We start from the raw sequence: 20,036 nt of genomic DNA on the forward strand, positions 1-20,036 counted from the left end.
GCTGTCTTCTCCGGCGCTCTGCGGCACGTTTGATGTTGTTCAGCGCAATGTCAATTATTTCGTGGTGTCGTAGGCGACGACTTTTGGGAAATTCTATTAATTCTTTAATTTTGTTCGGTGGTTCAACGTTTTTCAGTATAACAGACGGAGATAGCATAGTGGATTCATTTGGAATGGAATTAATTACATCTTGGAATGAGAGTATGTGTGTATCCCAATCAATATGTCTTTTGTGGCAGTATATTCTACACAGTTTACCAATTTCCTTCATTAATCTTTCACAGGGGTTCGAAGAAGCGTGGTACATGGATATATAGATCGGAGAAATGTTTCTAGCTCGTAACATGCGTGTCCATACGCTACTACGAAATTGAGATCCATTGTCAGAAATTACTTTCATTACATGCCCTACCTGAGATAGAAAATGTTTTACAAATGCTTTCGAAACAGTTTTAGCAGTAGCTTTGCGTAATGGAGTGAAAGTAACAAATTTTGAAGTGAGCTCAACAGCGACAAAGATGTAGCAAAAACCTCTGTTAGTTCTCGGAATCGGACCAAAAATGTCTACTGCGGCCATGTGTCTTAATTTAACAGGTATAATGGGATATAATGGAGGAATATGTGAAGTGGTGTCTGATTTAGCTTTCTGGCAAATTTTACAAGACGCTAAAACTCGTCGTATACGTTTCTCCATGTTGGTAAAATAACAGTTCTGTCTCAGTATAAGAAAACATTTTCTTGCTCCGTAATGTGCGTAACTTAAATGAGTGTACCAGATTAATTTGTTAACCAGTTCGTCAGGAATGCATAATAACCAATTGTTGCTGTCAGGATGAGATCGGCGAAACAGAATGTCGTTGCGTACAGTGTAATGGTTCCTAATCGTAACATTATTCTTATCTAGCCAAAGGTGTTTAATTTCTTTCCAGACATTGTCTTTGTTTTGTTCTTGTGCTATGTCCTGTAATGACGATGAAATAAAGTTTTCAAATGCAACTTGCTGAATGTACATGACACTAAAATTTGTTTTGCAGAAGTTGGTTGCTACGTCTTGCTGATTGTTGCCGAGAGAACGCGATAGTGCGTCTGCTATAACATTTTGTGTGCCGGGAATGTGAACAATCGTAAAATTAAATTCTTGCAAATAAAGTTTCCATCTGCTTAACCTGTCGTGAGTAAATTTAGCCGAAAGTAAAATTGTATCGCTCTGTGATCTGTGTAAACGGTGGTATTTCTGCCATAAAGAAAGTGCCTAAATCTCGTGAAAGCCCATACAACACATAATGTTTCAAGTTCTGTAACGTAATAATTTCGCTCAGCAGGTGACAGAATGCGGCTTGCAAATGCGATGTTTTTAATTACTGTAGAACCATCTTCTTCAATTTCCTGGAAAATGTGTACGCCTAAAGCCGTGTTGGAACTGTCGGTGGCAATGGAAAAATTTCTGGTAAGATCTGGGTGCGATAAAAGTGGTGCATTCAAAAGAGCATGTTTCAAATAACATTCTCGTGAGCAAAATTCTGCGTGTCAAAAGTAATGTTTGCGTTACTTAATATGCAATCTGTGCTGTATCTGGTTAAATTCTGTCGTACGTGCTATTATTTACGGGAGGATGCTGTGACATATCCACTATTTGAACTGCTCTGTTATTTCTTACTGACCTGTTACGCTATGGATGACACCTATTGTCTGTTTCATTCATGATTACTTGTTGTTGCTGATGTTGTTGCTGCTCATAAGATCGACTGTTATTAAATGTACGCTGAAAATTGTGCTCATCATTCTTTTTACGTCTGTCCTGATAGTCATTCCTATACGGCGCATTGCGATACGAGTTGAAATAGAGTGTTGTCTGTACGTAGTTATTTCTTTGCTGCCGTGCGTTACTATTTGTTGTAGCTGAGACTTTACGTGCACGCGGCGAAACATTAAAGTTTGGTTGACCTTGTAGACTGCATTGTTGGTTAGGCATGCTAAGCGGCTTACTTTCATGCTATTGTGGTGAAAAACATCTATTGTTACAAAAATGTGGTTCCGACTGCTCAAAATTTTATACATACTGATGATTACGATTTTATCTGTAATTAAAATTACGGCGGTAGTTGTCATTACGGGAGTGCCTGCTGAAAATTGTCACATTCGGTAAAAGATTTGTCATATTGGGTTTTCATTACAATGTTTCTTAATCCTAGATAGAGCAATAGTTAAAGAGCAGTTTTGATAGATATAAAGGATAGTAGAAGAAAAGGCAGCAGTGCAGAAAACTAAAGATGAAACAGCACTACTACAGCTCGGGGCCCTATGCTCGCTACGGCACATATTCATTAAAGCGTAATGAATCCCCTGAGGTCTATTACGCACTGCAAATCAATTTTAGCTTTTGCGTTGCAGGCAATGGCGGTAAAATTCCAAAACTAAATTGTTGTAACCATATAAATTCAAGTTTCCTCATTACAGGCAATGCTGATGAAAATGCAATAGCAAATTGTCGCATCAGGTTCAAAGCTAGCTTCCGCATCACACGCAATAGTGGTGAAAGCATAAAAACAAATTGTCGTATACAGCTCAAAGCGTGTACCTGTGTTCTGTCATTATTAAATTCTTTACATTTTCTTGCGGATAAAAATTGCTCGAAATCTACGTTCTCGTCATTGAATTTGAAAACACGTTCGGGTTTGTGTGTGAATCTGTTTGTCTGTGTCATTTCGGATTTCAAGTTGCGTAGCTTTTCAGATTTTAAGTCGCGTAGCTTTTCAGATTTTAATTCGCGTAGTCTCTGTAAATTGTTCACATTATACACGCTGCGTGACTCTGACAAATGCTCATAACGTGGCGGATTCTGTGACGTATTGGTGACTGAAATAGTTTTTAATTCTGTTACTTGAAAACTTGCGACATTTTGGTTGTTCTGTCGTTCACTTTTATTATTGACTTCCGTATTCGGAGTGTGTGAAACTTCCAATGACTTCAAATTAAACTCGTCGCGTATCTGTACTGCGTTTTTACGGCATTGTTTGGTGACTGCATTAATCCCGTCTTTATGTGATTCTGTTGTGTCTACACGTGTGCTACTTAATTCTTGTGCAACAGTGCCAACTTTTTCATTACTGTTATTAGCACAAGTCTTAGTATCCTCACGTAATTGACTTGTATTATCACAATTTTGCGTGGCAATGGCTTTAATCTGTTCACTAATCCGTTCATTTCGTTCACTAAGTTGTTTGATTTTTTTATCAATGTTGTCTTGTTCTTCATTCGATTGTTTATCCCTTTCATTAATCAGTTTGCTTTGTTTGAGATTGTTATCCAGTTTTTCATTCATTAGACGTAACATTACCAAAATTTGACCCAAGCCATTAACTACTCTAATATCTGTGCTGTTTAATTGCGTACCGACAATTGTCACGTTTTGCTTGACCATTTGGTCATTCTGTAATTCACAGAAAGGTTTATCAGTCGGACGTACACTGTCAGTCATTGTTTCGGAATTAAATAAATCCGTCCTACTTTGTGTGATCTGTTCATCTTCATTAGACAAATTTGTCTGCTCGTCACGTGAATTTACTAAATCGGTTATGTTAAGCTCGGCAGCACTCATTACTATAGACCGCTCCGCGTCATCAATTGTCGTCAAGTTAACAGACGAGACAATTGAGTTCGTTTGTTCATCATTAAGGTAAAAGTCATCATTAGTGGTTGGAATGCACTGATTGTTAGTGAACGCAGGATTGTCATGATTGCACTGCGTGTCACATGTCCTATCGGTAAAGTTGATTAAATCGGTAGTTTCGTTCGTAATACCTCGCGATACACTATTCATAGTCTTTCGCGGCATTTTTACAACAGTCAATTATTCACAAAACAAATAATCACAAATGCAAAAACAATACACACATACAACAGAGCAACGAATTGCCGTTGACCTGTAGAAAAAAAGTTACAAGTTAATAAAAGCGTTGCGCCAAATCCTAATTATATCTAAGCAAATAAGAGCAGATATCTGACTGTCGCTCAAAAGACTCTCAACGAAATTCGATCCTGGACTGGGTGTCGCCAAGTGTAACCTCCCCACCGTATTTTAAAAGAAAAAGTAACAATACTTCATACAAATGGGAGCCAAGTGTAACCTCCCCACAAAAATTTGAAAGAAAGAAACACGACAATATTTAATTATGAATGCTAATGGACATTGCGCTAATTGTAACCTCGCCCACAATGAGAGGTATTGAAAATGGCAACAAAAATGTGAAATTCGCAATCTGACTCAAATATAAATCCTTCAAAAAATTAAAGTCCATTCAGTGACAAGAAAATTCAATTAAACCGAAATATCGATCTTTGGCCCTGTGTAAAACAATCAGAATTAAAGTCTTACCTCATAATAAATGGATGTCACATATCTGCTCTTGTTGTTGCGCACCGCTTGGAGGAACTGCATTGCAAATAATAATATTCTCTTTTTTTTGTGATTTTAGTGGAATTTTTCTTCAAAAGAAGTGGAATGAAATGGGAAGTGCAACGAAATCTTGAGTTCAATAAAAAATTAAATTTTTGAGAAAATGCTTTTGAAATAAAAAAATTATTATTGGGAGACTTGTTGGAGAATAATTACAATAAATAAAATTTTTCATTATCTAATGATTATATTAATTAACAGTATACCTTATTCCTCATCTTGACCAGTGTTGCCGACCGCCTACATCACACAACCGCACTGGGCTGCTACTACTGACCGACCGCTCTGCATGACGACTACAGACTGAGTTCTGCTCTCAACTAGACAGAGCTACAGACTCGCAACGACCGACCGACAGACTCGCAACGACTGACTACTCGCAGACAGAGAACCGCTCGCAACACTCGCGCGGTCAAGCGCATACTCTCTGGTCACAGATGCTACAATGCCTCGCCATCGCTGCTGCGTTACATACGTGTTTCAATGTTCTGTCTCAAACGTACTCATCGGCTAGGCTGCATCCGAACAGTGTCAAAGGCAGCATGAATACGCTGCTCCAGTGCCTTTACATCTGAAATGGGCTCTACAGACATGACCCTTTAGAGATAGTCTTATAACCAGAAATTGCACGGGTTGAGATCCGGCGAACGAGCAGGTCGTGCCTGATACGAGTCCAGACGTTAACGGCGAAGTGGGCTGGAGCACCATCTTGCAGCAGCCACATATCCCCTCGAGTCATCAATGGTATTTCTTCCAGCAAGGGAGGCAAAATCACCCGCAAGAAACGCCGATAGTTCCGGCCTGTTACGTGGCGTGGAAGCAAGACCTGTCCCAAAATACAGTCGCCAATTATCTCGGCTCACACATTCCGGCTGCACCGATGCTGATGATTGGCTGGCACCATACCACGGGGATTCTGTATGCTATGCCACAGATGACTGTTATCCGAAGTTGAAGATAGCACTCCGCGTAAAGGTGGCCTCATCTGTGAATGATACAAACCCCGGTGAAGAATCCTTGGTGAAGAAACGTGTCACAAAACTGCTCCCGATGTGGAAAATCCGTCGCTAGTAAGCCCTGCACACGCTGTAAATGATAAGTGTAGTAACAATTGTCATGGAGGATGTTCCACAATTGTCATGGAGGATGTTCCACAAGGTCATCTGCCTTACCTTGTACCGGCGGGCCAACTGCCTGGTAATGACACGGCGGTCGCCTTCTACAGTGTTAATCACATTCTCTTGAAGTCTGGTGTCAGAACATATCAGGTACGTACTTCATGATTTCCTGCTTCCTGAAAAGACCCTGTCTCAGACAAACGGCGAAACACTGTTGCAAACATTCAATTCTGTGGTTGTTGTCGGCGGGGATAAGTCTCCTAATACAACCTCCCTCCCGCCGCCAGTTCCCATTTGTCAGCAAGCTCTCGATTCGAATACGGAACCATTGTGTACACCGCTGTATCACATCCACTGCAAGGTGAGTCAGCCAGAAAAGTGAATCCGACATAACATTACCAATTACTAAGCCAGGATGGGGGGCAAGGGCATGACGTATGAGGAACAGTACCACCCTCTAGGAGGAAACCATGCATACTGTAGCCGGCCGAAGTGGCCGTGCGGTTAAAGGTGCTGCAGTCTGGAACCGCAAGACCGCTACGGTCGCAGGTTCGAATCCTGCCTCGGGCATGGATGTTTGTGATGTCCTTACGTTAGTTAGGTTTAACTAGTTCTAAGTTCTAGGGGACTAATGACCTCAGCAGTTGAGTCCCATAGTGCTCAGAGCCATTTGAACCATGCATACTGTAACTGTGGCTGTATGGTACAGAACGTTTTGGGCTGCTTTATCTGTAACAAAGTATGACTGAATAAATGGTCTCCAGCATGGAAACCATGCATTCCCGGACATAAGTTCATTAGACCTTTTTTGTTCCCCAGTGTTTCACATAATAATGAGAACATTTATCGTCTCCAACAAACTTGAAGCATAATTTCAAATCTTTTCCAAACTTTCTCTTACTTACATGCTTAACATCAAATATTAAACACATTAAAACATTTGTAAAGTAATCAGACGTTTGAAGCTGTTTTATACATGGTATTTCGGTTCGCAAAGGAATCTGCGATTAACTGGTAGGATAAGAACGGACGCCTAAGAAGGGAACGAAACTGTCGAGATTTTAGAACCTCTGTAAGTTTACATTAAGCACGGTTCAAATGGCTCTGAGCACTATGAGACTTAACATCTGAGGTCATCAGTCCCCTAGACTTAGAACTACTTAAACCTAACGAACCTAAGGACATCACATACATCCATGCCCGAGGCAGGATTCGAACCCGCGACCGTAGCAGTCGCGCGGCTCCGGACTGAAGCGCCTAGAACCGCTCGACCACAGCGGCCGGCTTATAAAGCATTGCGGACATCCTTTATGAATAGTTGTAAGTGATGTTTTTGCCTGCAGTGAGCTGTGTGACTTAGCCTGCTACCGTACGACGTGCTGTGCTGTGTTGTGTTGCAGGGCATGAAGCCGTGGCGCCGGTAGACGGAGCGCGGCCCGGTCCCGTCAACGGTGTCAGCTGTCGCCACAGCCCGGCACGGCGCCCCACCGCACCGGCACCGCACATACCTAGAGAAGAGAGAGCACTCGTAGTGGCCCGCTACACTGACCCTCGCCCTGCCCTGTACTGTAAATAAAGCATCGGACGCAGATCTCGCTGTGCTAGTCATTTGTAGCCTCCCCATCCATCCGCCCTGCATCCCCAGCAAACTTCTGGGCGTGGAGTTCTGTTCCTCTTATGTTATAGAGGAGTTAGGCACTGTCCCTACTAAGTGTCGTTTCCTAATATTGTAATGTTTACTTGTGTACTCTGCATGCACAATAAAATACGTTCCTGTACTGTAATGTTTCCTTTCAAACGTTTCTTATCGCATTCTCGGGGCTTTACATTGCCGTTTCCAGGAATTAGCGGCCTCCATCTTACCGATATTACGTCTACACATTAGCGACTTCGTTTGTGTGGATGAAAGTACGCATATTTTTAATCTTGGTACAGGCCATGTCAGTAATTCCACACGTTACAGCAGACTTCAAGAAGAATCTAATTATTCCAATTGCAAAGAAAGCAATTGCTGAAAGATGTGAATATTACCAAACTATCAGCCTAATAAGTCATGATTACAAAATACTAGCACTAATTCTTCGCACAAGAATGGAAAAACTGGTAGAAGCCGACCTCAGGGAAGATCTGTATTGATTTCGGAGAAATGTAGGAACACGAGAGGCAGTACTAACTCTACGACTTATCTTAGAAGATAAGTTATGGAAAGGCAAACCTACGTTTATAGCATTTGTAAACTTAGAGAAAGATTTTGACAATCTTGACTGGACACTCTCTTTGTAGTTCTGAAGGTAGCAGGGGTAATATACACGGAGCTGAAGGCTATTTACAACCTATACAGCAACCAGACGGTAGTTACAAGACTCAAAGACATGGAGGGGAAGCAGTGGTTAAGAAGAGAGTGAGACAGGGCTGTAGCGTATCCTCGATGCTTTTCAATCTGTACAGTGAGCAGGCAATTAAGGAAACCAAAGAAAAATCTGGAGCACGAATTAAAGTTCGGGGAGAAGAAATAAAAACTTTGAGATTTGCCGATGAGACTGTAATTCTATCAAAGACAGCAAAGGACTTGGAAGAGCAATTGATCGGAATGGACAGTATCTTGTAAGGAGTATATGCGATGGACATCAAAAGCAGAACAACGGTAATAGAATGTAGTCGAATTGAATCCGGTGATACTGAGGGAATTAGAATAGGAAATGAGACGAAGTAGTAAATGAGTTTTGCTATTTGGGAAGCAAAATAACTGATGATGTTGAAGTAGAGAGGATATAAAATGTAGGCTGGCAATGGCAAGAAAAGCATTTCTAAAGAAGAGAAATTTGTGAACATCGAGTATAGATTTAAGTATTAGGAAGTCTTTTCTGAAGGTATTTATCTGGAGTATAGGAACGTATGAAACTAAAACACGGACGACAAACAGATTAGACAAGAAGAGAATAGAAGCTTTCGAAATGTGGTGCTACAGAAGAATGCTGAAGATTAACTGGATAGATCACGTAACTAATGAGGAGGTACAGTGTACAATTGGGGAGACGAGAAATTCATGGCATAATTTGACTAAGTAAGGGATAGGTTGATAGGACGCGTTCTGAGACGTCAAGGTATCGCCAGTTTAGTATTGGAGGGTAACGTGGAGGGTAAAAATCGTAGGGGGAAAGCAAGAGAAGTGTGTGTGTGTGTGTGTGTGTGTGTGTGTGTGTGTGTGTGTGTGTGTGTGTGTGTGTGTGTGTGTGGAGGGGGAGGGGGAGGGGGAGAAGGGGTTAAATGTCGTCGAGGGAGACCAAGAGATGAATATAGTTAGCAGATTCAGAAGGATTTAGGTTGTAGCAGTTATCGGAGATGAAGAGGCTTTCACAGGATTGAGTAGCAAGGAGAGTTGCATCAAGAAGTCTGGTATTAGTTAGAAACTGTGCACGTCTCTTGCGGCTGCGTAACTAAAAGTTAATTGGTTATTATATTTTCGCTATTCATGTAGTAAAATTGCAGCACTAGACATGACGTTTAATTTATTACTTCTGTACTACCAAATCTACCTGTGTTATATTTTGGAGACAGAATCCACATACCACATACCTAAAAACTTAAATCATTTTGCTACACATAGCTCGTGAGATATAATGGTTTATAAATGAGAGTTCGATTCTTTAAATAATCTGGGGTGGGGGTTTACTGGTTTACCCACAAACGAGCTGAGAAGCAAGGACAAGCAGAGAAAACGGTCAGTCAGTGAAAGTGTAATTATATCCGCATGCTACTCGTATACCTCAAACTGCTGGGTTGGTGTTTAGATTTGTAGCGTTTTTCCATAAGTTTAATAAACACAACACTTGACAAAGACTTTAGTCATCAATAATACATTCTTCTTCACTATTTACAACAGGCTGCCAACGCTGGGGTAGCTGTTCGATTTCGCGACTGTAGAAATCACGCGGCTTTGAGGCGAAGAACTCGTTGAGCCATGTTCGGAGCGCATGTTCATCCGGAAAGGAGCTTCCTTGAAGGTTGTTCGATATAGAGGGGTATAGGTCATTTGAATAAGGTGGGTGCGGAATGACTTCCCTGCCCAACTTCTGTGTAGTGTCGGAAATCTATTTTCTTGTCGTGCTCTGTCCAATTTCGTTATACCCATAAGCAGTGCAAATGTTTCTGGCTGCTGTCACCCCTCTTGTGAACTCAAACAGAAGTATCGGTCGGAAATGTTCTGATTTCTCCACTTGGCACTCCACTCACTACCTCCAAATGACAATATGTAAACTCATATAGCAACTGTGAACTACAATTAAAAATGGCAATTGATAAATAAACGATAGCAACCGGAAAACCAACTTGCAAAACGAAAACGCTACGAGCTTAAGCACCAATCTAGCATTACCTTAGCCTTCGTAACTAATTTTCCACTGCGATGTTGGTATTTTGGCTTAGCTAACCATCTCTTACAAGGGGAGACCGCCAATTGTGAAATTCAGATTCGATTCATACTGCGCATAATAAAAGCTCATGGCCAGAGGTGTAATGTGGCAAAGCACCAAGATGCACTTCTCAGCCGCTGTCGAGAAAATCGACAGTTAAAAGAAACCGTTGCGGTGAAATACTCTCTACGATTAATAATTTTCTACAGCGTCGTGTCGCAGCGGTAAGCGCTCGGGTTCGTAATCCGAAGGTCGCCGGATCGAATCTCGCGCCGTGCAATTTTTTTATTATTAGTTTTTTGTAATTCAAATATATATATATATATATATATATATATATATATATATATATATATATATATATATACTATTAATGAATTGCTTATGCATGTTGGTGAAGGCGGATCGCTCTCTAATTGTACCGCCTCCATTTTTACGTTTGTTTAACAGTGTGTACCAAAGCTCTCCCGTCCGCACTGATTTTCGACGATGTTATAAGTTGCGCTAGGGACCGCATGTACCTTCTTTCGGAGTTAGCAGGCAACTACGCTGTTATGCGGCGGCTCGTTTCGGCCCATTCAACATCTGTCCTTCAAGTGTATCGAGCGAGTAACGGAGTTTATATTTCATACCTGCCACAGCAAATTTGTGTTCGTGGGGTCTCTATTCTAATTCGAACGTTTGACTTACGCTATACGTATTCGTTTCGGAATATCGTTTCTACGTCTTCCGTTAACTATACGGGGTTAACATCATGAAGACAATTAATAACATTTGTGAAATACAACTTTGTTTGCGGAAAACATAATGATGTTCGAAGTCGCCAGTTTTTCCACGACAAACGACTTTCAACAACTTATTATATGCATAATTGTTGCAATGCCGGGAATTTTATATATATATATATATATATATACACACATTTGAATTACAAAAAACAAATACTAAAAAAAAAAAAAGGTTGCATGGCGCGAGATTCGATCCGGCGACCTTCGGATTACGAACCCGGGCGCTTACCGCTGCGACACGACGCTGTAGAAAACTATTAATCGTAGAGAGTATTTCACCGCAACGGTTTCTTTTAACTGTCGATTTTCTCGACAACGGCTGAGAAGTGCATCTTGGTGCTTTGCCACATTACACCTCTGGCCATGAGCTTTTATTATGCGCAATATGAATCGAATCTAAATTTCGCAATTGGCGGCCTCCCCTTGTTAGTGTTCAAGATGTAACACTAGCTCAAAAGTTTTCTTGTGACACAGTCACCAGCCAGAAACTAATGCTTTCGCTATTTTTAAACAAATTCACAACTGTAGTTACACCACAGCAGTGATTTTGTGGGGTCACGAGTACAGACTGTGATGCAAAGTGATCAACATTCCACACGTGTTACATCGACCAGAACAAATTCAGCGCACTTGCAAACGGTAAATTTGCTTTAGAGCTCATCTCTTTCTCCTAAACGTATAATACTGGTGGAAATGTTCTTCTGTGAGATTTCCACCGGCCTGAAACGACTGCTTTCACTCCACACAAAGAGCAAAATTAATAAATGACTACAGCTACGCAATTTGCAAAAGCGAAAGTAGAGCACATGAGAGGTAAATGTAATAATATAATTGTTATGGAGCACTCAAACCAGATCAAACTTTTCGTTCTTTAAAATACTGCTGATATTTTATTTTACAGTTTTTCTGCTTTTCGCTTCTCCTTCCTGAACCCATCATGACGCTTCCTAAGTGGAAACTGATCTGAAGAAAAATGAGAAATTTTAAGCCATAACAGAATTTCAAGAGCTGCCGCGTATACCTAGTCTTTTAGAAAAGGTATTCAATACTTACCCGCTTTTCTTCTTCGTGGTGTGACGGATATTGTACTAAAAACGGCTCTGAGCACTATGGGACTCAACTGCTGTGGTCAGAAGAACCCTAGAACTTAGAACTACTTAAACCTAACTAACCTAAGGACATCACACACATCCATGCACGAGGCAGGATTCGAACCTGCGACCGTAGTGGTCACGCAGTTCTAGACTGTAGCGCCTAGAACCGCACGGCCACTCCGGCCGGCGATATTGTACTCATTTTATAAATTAATCTGTATCAAACCGAAAGAAATGAAATAGGTTAATTATTTTACTGACTAGACTACTTGTTACAAGTCAGTTCGACAGCAGAGTCAGTGTTCTTCGAAGTGGGGAAACAAAAGACAGTTCTGAGATACGTTACTGCAGTGCATTTACTGAAACCGCAGACCTCTTCATCTCACAATTAGAACTACAATAATACAGGGTGATTCAAAAAGAATACCACAACTTTAAAAATGTGTATTTAATGAAAGAAACATAATATAACCTTCTGTTATACATCATTACAAAGAGTATTTAAAAAGGTTTTTTTTCACTCAAAAACAAGTTCAGAGATGTTCAATATGGCCCCCTCCAGACACACGACCAATATCAACCCGATACTCCAACTCGTTCCACACTCTCTGTAGCATTTCAGGCGTAGCAGTTTAGATAGCTGCTGTTATTTCTCGTTTCAAATCATCAATGGTGGCTGGGAAAGGTGGCCGAAACACCATATCCTTAACATACCCCCATAAGAAAAAATCGCAGGGGGTAAGGTCAGGGCTTCTTGGAGGCCAGTGATGAAGTGCTCTGTCACGGGCTGCCTGGCGGCCGATCCATCGCCTCGGGTAGTTGACGTTCAGGTAGTTACGGACAGATAAGTGCCAATGTGGTGGCGCTCCATCCTGCTGAAATATGAATTGTTGTGCTTCTTGTTCGAGCTGAGGGAACAGCTAATTCTCTAACATCTCCAGATACTGTAGTCCAGTTACAGTAGCACCTTCGAAGAAAAAGGGACCAAAAACTTTATTGGCTGAAATGGCACAGAAAACGTTCACCTTAGGCGAGTCACGTTCATACTGAGTTGTTTCCCGCGGATTCTCAGTGCCCCATATACAGACATTGTGACGGTTGACTTTCCCGTTAGTGTGGAAAGTTGCTTCATCACTAAACACAATCTTTGAAACGAAAGATTCATCTGTTTCCATTTGAGCAAGGATAAAATCACAGAAATCGATTCATTTAATCTTATCAGCTGCAGACAGTGCTTGAACCAATTTCAGACGATAAGGTTTCATAACTAACCTTTTTCATAGGACTCTCCATACAGTTGATTGTGGAATTTGCAGCTCTCTGCTAGCTCTGCGAGTCGATTTTCCTGGGCTGCGAACAAATGCTTGCTGGATGCGTGCTACATTTTCATCACTCGTTCTCGGCCGTCCAGAACTTTTCCCTTTGCACAAACACCCATTCTCTGTAAACTGTTTATACCAACGTTTAATACACCACCTATCAGGGGGTTTAACACCATACTTCGTTCGAAATGCACGCTGAACAACTGTCGTCGATTCACTTCTGCCGTACTCAATAACACAAAAAGCTTTCTGTTGAGCGGTCGCCATCTTAGCATCAACTGACGCTGACGCCTAGTCAACAGCGCCTCAAGCGAACAAATGTACAACTAAATGAAACTTTATAGCTCCCTTAATTCGCCGACAGATAGTGCTTAGCTCTGCCTTTTGTCGTTGCAGAGTTTTAAATTCCTAAAGTTGTGGTATTCTTTTTGAATCACCCTGTATAATTTATTACAAAGGAACCTCTATTTCCTTGGTAAACAATGAGCAGAAATCAGGAGCTTATGCTCTGCTGTAAAATGTATATCATGAAAGTTCCACTACCTGACATAATATGGTCCACTTTTTGTACATTTCTCAAAAATCTATCTGCAAATGAATTACACACAGTCTTTGTGGAGGTACTCCACAAGGGTGCAAAAGTCATATTTGACGACTATTCAACCGTAACTAACATGTACTGACAACCTTGTCGCGTCCTCAGGAGGGGCCAGACAAGTCAGTGGCGGCAGAAACCCTCTACTTCACCAGAATAATGAGATAGATTGGACGGCCGTTACGCAAAACTGTCATATTCTTTCCAGTAATTCTGTCAGCTCTTCTGATTCACTATGTTTTCGCTTGATTCATACCGAACCCAGCATTTGTACTATCACTTCCCACATTTGGTTGTGGTGTGATCCGTTGGAGCTCATGCAATGCTTCCCCATGCTTTCTATATATCTCAGTCTGATTTCGCCTGAATTTTAACAGCGTATGGATATGTGTCTTGTCGCCTACTGCAACGGGACAAGTGCGAACAGAGTCATCTGTACGGAGAGAAAGTCGCTCAACGGCAGCGGCTAGCAACTCCAGATTATCCAAAACTTTTGCTACCTCTTCTCGTCATTCGTTTAATACTTCATCATGCTGCACAACTTCCTGAAACTCGTTCTGTAGCAATTCCGTCTGCTCTCTGGTAATTTCACTTATGATTTTGCAACCAGCACAACACTGCATAGCAAATCCAACTCTCTTTCAAAAATTATCAACGGTTATCTATCCCTTCAGTTGCGTTGGCCTGGTTTTCTGCCACCTTGTCTGCCTTACAGCTCTCTTCTTGACGCCAGTCATTCACTGTTTCTGACTCTGTCCTGGCTACATTGTCTCGCTCCTAATTTCTTTTGTGGCATCCTTGCTTTTGGCGAGATAAGCATCTAATTTGACATTTTCCATCTAAGTCGTTTTACCAACCTCTCCTCTAAACCAGAGCTCTGCGCTTTAATTTCCTTTCTCCAGCGCTCTAAGCCAGTATACTGTATTTCCAATTTCTTTCCTAGATTCTCCGTCTGCACCTGTAATTACTGCATAATTAGATTCTGAAAAGCGCCAAAGTCAAACCTGGAGATAAAAAATGAGCCTGCTCTCGCCGTTGTTTTCGTAGGTACAACGAACTTACACTGTACCTACCCTGCTGGTCCATCAAGTGTTTCTGTCGCTCGTTGTCTATAACCCTCTATTGGAGTATCCAAGGGGCACGTCCCCTGCATTATATTTAGGTCACAGTTCGAAATTTCCCCCCAGCTTCGTGTAACTCCATTGTGTCTACCGACAAAACTATTTCATTCTGGAACAGATCTCCCAATCGCTCTCACTGACATCCCAACCTACGCTTTTGCCAAGTTCATGTATCATCTCAGATCAGTCCACGGTTTGAGACTGAGTGTATCTATGCATATCCAGAACAGAAAATAAGAACAATGATAAAATCGAGATGGAATGCTAAATAAAATTTTTTCCCATTAATTAACTACACCTCCTGTCACGGGAACAGTGCTTAATGCTTTTCCCCACATCTACTCACAGAGACTAGTGCTCCATAAAATTCATACACATATAAAACAAAAACTCCCAAAATGTATGTGAAAAGTACAACAAACAATGCCGTATCTCAGTGCTGTTTTATGCAACACAGAATTGTGTGACGCCCTGCGAGATAAATTTTACAGATTAGACATTTCAGTAAATTTAACGACTAATGAAAGTTACTAATATCAGAAAAAATCAAGGCAGGTGATATAAGACAAAAGACGTCTGTTGTTCTTTTAATTAGATTTAACCTTAACTTCGAACTTGAGCACTATTCCAAACACGAGCTACACCTTTCAGCATACCTAATGGACTAAGAGAAACTACTTACTTCCTATCAAAAGCAGAAAGTGTCTCTCTATTGGTAAATTCCAGTGAGCACACTGTCGTCTGAAGTCAATAAGATAAAATAATGAGATTTGACCCTATGATTTATCTTGAACACGGAGCAGAATTTCAACAAACAGCTTCAGTATGACTGATCAAGGAATGAACTTAATGATAATTTGATAACACATTTCTCAAGCCGGACAGCTATTCTCACTAATTAAAGGTCGAATGGAGTGATGGAAAACATGTGGGTGGAACGACTAGCGAATCATACTCCACGAAAATGGACATTTATTTATATGATGAAACGTCCCCTTTGAAAAATTGTACATGACTGTGCTTAAACTGACGCACAATATTTTTTAGCGCAACACAATCTGACTTTCAAAAATCCCTACAAAAGAATGGCCCTGACTAACATTAACCTATACCTTTCACAAATCACTTACCTCACAAAAATCTTCATTACTCGAACTACTGCAATACAGCGAGCGCCACTACTGCCAGCTAATTAAAAGATTCAAACTACTGAAGGCACTAACTACTGATAGGCATAGTTAGCAAATGAAAGATTTTGATAGAGAACAAACAATTTATTTACCTCAGTTGTGTTCAAAAGTCATAATGTATATAGCAGTTCATGATATCCAGTATAACAAATTTCAAATCTCCGCCATCTCTCTCCTCACATCCACCACTGCTGGCGGCTCACCTCCAACTGCGCAATGCTACGCGCTGTTAACATCCAGCTGCCGGTGCCCAACACTACAATGGCAGGCAACAATGCAAACTAGCCACAGACTGCCCACAGCACAGCCAGTGATTTTCATACAGAGCGCTACGTAACATTGCCAATAAGAAAACATAAACAGCCTACTTACATAGCCCCCATGCTCCCCACAAAAAATTTTACAAATTGTTTTGGGCAGTGGCCAGTAATGATTTGATAAAATTTTTCATAATTACAATAACAAAGATGTTAAATGCACACACTTATTGATACAATGTTGGTCAAAAGCTAAAATTTTCTCACAGTCCATAAAGACAGTCCTGATCATTCATCACGGTAAAATTGCAGTGTTGTTTTTTTTCCTCAAAGTCTGACCAGTAAAAGAGAATGCACACAGAAGTAGTTGATTTCCATGCAGTCTTGAAGAAGTAGTGTTGTCCTTCCAACGGAAAGACAGTGCTGACTCTTGACATGCAGACAGGTAATGGGCCACAACAGAGGAAACCCACAGCAGAGTCATTCGAAGGTTTGAAAAATATTGGTAGGTAGGTCGTCACAGAGCAGACCCACTGTAGTTCTGGTAGAGATTATGGTATTGGTGGGCCACCAAAGATGCAGACCTACTGTAGTCCTTGTAGAGATGGCCAGCAACCATCTGTTGCGACTGTGCAGGTGCACAATCACCATCAAAGAGTCTTGAGGAGAATATAGCAAGCCATTAACCACCACTTGTCCACTCACAAAAAATTTGTTTGAATGTCCTTAGAACCAGCAATGCTGTTATCCAGTCCCTTGCTGAATTATTAACACACGTGCAAACACTAACAGTCCCTACTTCTCACATATTGTCCATATACTATGACCAACAGAAATGTGTACAGTGAAATGTAACTTACAAGTTAATAATATGATGAACTGGTGTCAATTACAATTTTATAACATAAGAATACAATTACAAAGGTACAAAATACATCATTAAAGAACATGACAATACAGATAACATTTGTAGTACAGGCTTTACAAAAGAATCGAAATAACATATACATCAGTGTTACAGGAATTATGACATGAGTACATACATAAAAGATCAGAATAAGTTTTGAAACCTCAGTTTCACACATGAGCATTAAAATAAAACAGAATAAATAATGTCTAAGCATATTTACAAGGTAAATAACATATTATTAATGCCAATTATATTTGAGGATAACAGTATTCCTCATCATAGTGTATGTAGCTTAGTATTAGAAAAATTCTACAACATAAGTCTTATCAGATAAACATATAAATACAGGAAAAACATAAATACAGAAGGGTACACAAACATATAGCGGAATAATACAAGGAAAGGACAGGGTTTGTTTTACTGCAGTATTTTGCAAACAAAACTTCCTTTACTTCTCGGAGATCTCCCTTCGTTCTTCATTATTTCCAAAAGTCCTATCTATACCTGCTTTCTGTACTTTGCTCGTATAGCCTCTCAGTGCATTTCTTCAAATTCATCGCAACTCATTCTCTTATAGGCTACCCCCTCTTAAGCTAACTTAAATCTACTGAGCTCAGATGCTAAACTAAGGGACGAGGCAATGCAGCAGCACAAAACAATTAACACAAACAGCAATGGGGAAAAAAATGGAAATTGTCAAAGCTGCAGTACACCTAAATTACCACGCAATACAACATTACAACTAATATGAGCCAATGTGCAGCAACAAGAAAAATAAATCAGTAGTAAAACTAGATTAGCAGAGCAATACAAAGTGAAATTTAATAGCACTATGCCTGGCAAACAGCAACAGCAAATGAAATAACTTATACCTAAACATGACAAAGTTCAAGCAGAAAAAATATTACACTAAAAATAACAACGCAGATAAGGGAAATGTATAACATCTTAATGTCTATGAATTAAAGTGGTGCACCACAACTATTTGTACAAAAGAAATTACCAAGTACTTGAAAAGAAAATTATATATGCAGTTACTGTTATTAGTCCCTTCTTATTGTTCTTTCCATTCCAAGAGCTCCCTTTTCGAAGAATGTGGATCATAAAAAAAATATTTAATAGATCTGTTGACAGAAAGTGTTCACATTAGCAAATGCATCTAAGTTTATTTTATAAAACTAATGCTGCAACACAGCTGGAAACCAGATATTATACAAAATGAGCAATCTCTCAGCTACAAAGACAATAGATGTAAAATGTTTCTCATCATTTCATTAGGCATTTTAGTAAATATCATAAATTAAGAGCTCCACAGTGTTATCATATGTTTTCAAGTTCGAGTGTGTCGTATTTGCGATGCTTTCTACAAAGGAATGTCAATAGCGAGGATTATGGCCTCCCTTTTTTTTTTCTACCTGTGCCTCTGAAAAGGCCCTCACTAATGGCTTTTTTTCAGGCGTCTGACACAGCTGGGTGCCCACGACGCATTACGTGCAGGTGGTCTGTTAACATTCTTACGGAAATATTTACGACAGCAGTTTCTGCTACAATGACAGTCTCATATAAAAATATTTCACAGGTCAAGAATTTGCGTTACAAATCTGTAGAAACAAAATGCTATTGATATAACAGTGTCCAAAAAATTTTCGTCGGCATTGTGATACATTCACGCATATACACACACATTTCATAACTCTTAAAGTGCGATTCTCAGTTTCCAACATCCTTTTTCATAAGTCAGAGTCCCTAACCACTACTCATTATTCCTTACCTTATTACACATATAAATATTCATCGACACTTTTCCATATTTCATCATAATAAATACATAGCATAACCAAATTCCTCATATATGGTAGCATCATCTTATTGATCATAAACATACCTCAACAGCATAATACATATAGTTGTCTAATAATATCATAACATCTCAGTCAATTCTCAAAATCGTCATAGCTTCCTCCAATAATTTCAAAACCTAAACAAAATTCTCTGCTCATTTCAATAGTGTCATCTACCTCAAACATACTTTAAAATAATGCTCTCTTACCAAATACATCATTCAAAGCTCTCATAGTATCACAATGGTTCCGAAAAAATATGAACAGTTCACAAAGTACAAACAACATACAATTTCGTAAGTGTGAAGTTATCCAACGCTGTAATTACGTAAACGTCTGTCACTGATGTAGTAAAATAAATGTTTGTCTCTCTCAGGTAAATAATCAGATAGCTGTGTAATTCTGTGTTAGAGAAATATGGTACCGATGTGTAAAGTTGTATAAGCAAATACCATATTAGCTAGGGCTCCTTGTGCTTGCCACACACATGGTACACAAAGTAGGCGTGTACCCCCCTGAGGATTAATGTAATTATAACCTCAGGTGTTACAGATTACAACAATGGAATGAAATGTATTACGGAAAACCTTTGTATCATTGTACTTCAAATATCTTTAAAAATAAATGATTTAAGTACAAAATTAATCACTCAAATACGTGTCCTGTAGCGCTAAATGTGCGTCTTGTTGTAAAATAATCTCTGGGGAAGTGTCTTAGTTATCGTCCTCCGAAAGCTAAGTTCTGCAGAAGCTTACCTCATGATACACAAAAGTGAAATGCTTTGCATATAGATATCTTAGTTATTCATCTGGCATTTCACAGAAAGCACCTCAAATCCAGAATCCACTCTCAAGCAAACCAAAATGTTGCATGAAAATCTCATTAGCAGTGCCGGTATATGTTCCAAGTATGTGAGCCTCATAGTCGTTACG

At 40.0% G+C, this 20,036-nt stretch overlaps 1 protein-coding gene across 1 annotated transcript in view; it reads left to right on the forward strand.

The window, feature by feature from the left end:
* LOC126458272 (cardioactive peptide) overlaps positions 1-7,358 on the forward strand; it is a 369,531-nt gene extending 362,173 nt beyond the window's left edge. The window contains exon 6 of the mRNA XM_050095202.1: positions 6,975-7,358. Within this exon, the coding sequence (XP_049951159.1) occupies positions 6,975-6,998 (24 nt within the window). The 3' untranslated portion in view covers positions 6,999-7,358. The remainder of the gene's footprint in view (positions 1-6,974) is intronic.
* The last annotated feature ends 12,678 nt before the right edge of the window (positions 7,359-20,036 follow it).

Source organism: Schistocerca serialis, chromosome 1, assembly GCF_023864345.2.
Source record: "Schistocerca serialis cubense isolate TAMUIC-IGC-003099 chromosome 1, iqSchSeri2.2, whole genome shotgun sequence".
Lineage (NCBI taxonomy): Eukaryota > Metazoa > Arthropoda > Insecta > Orthoptera > Acrididae > Schistocerca > Schistocerca serialis.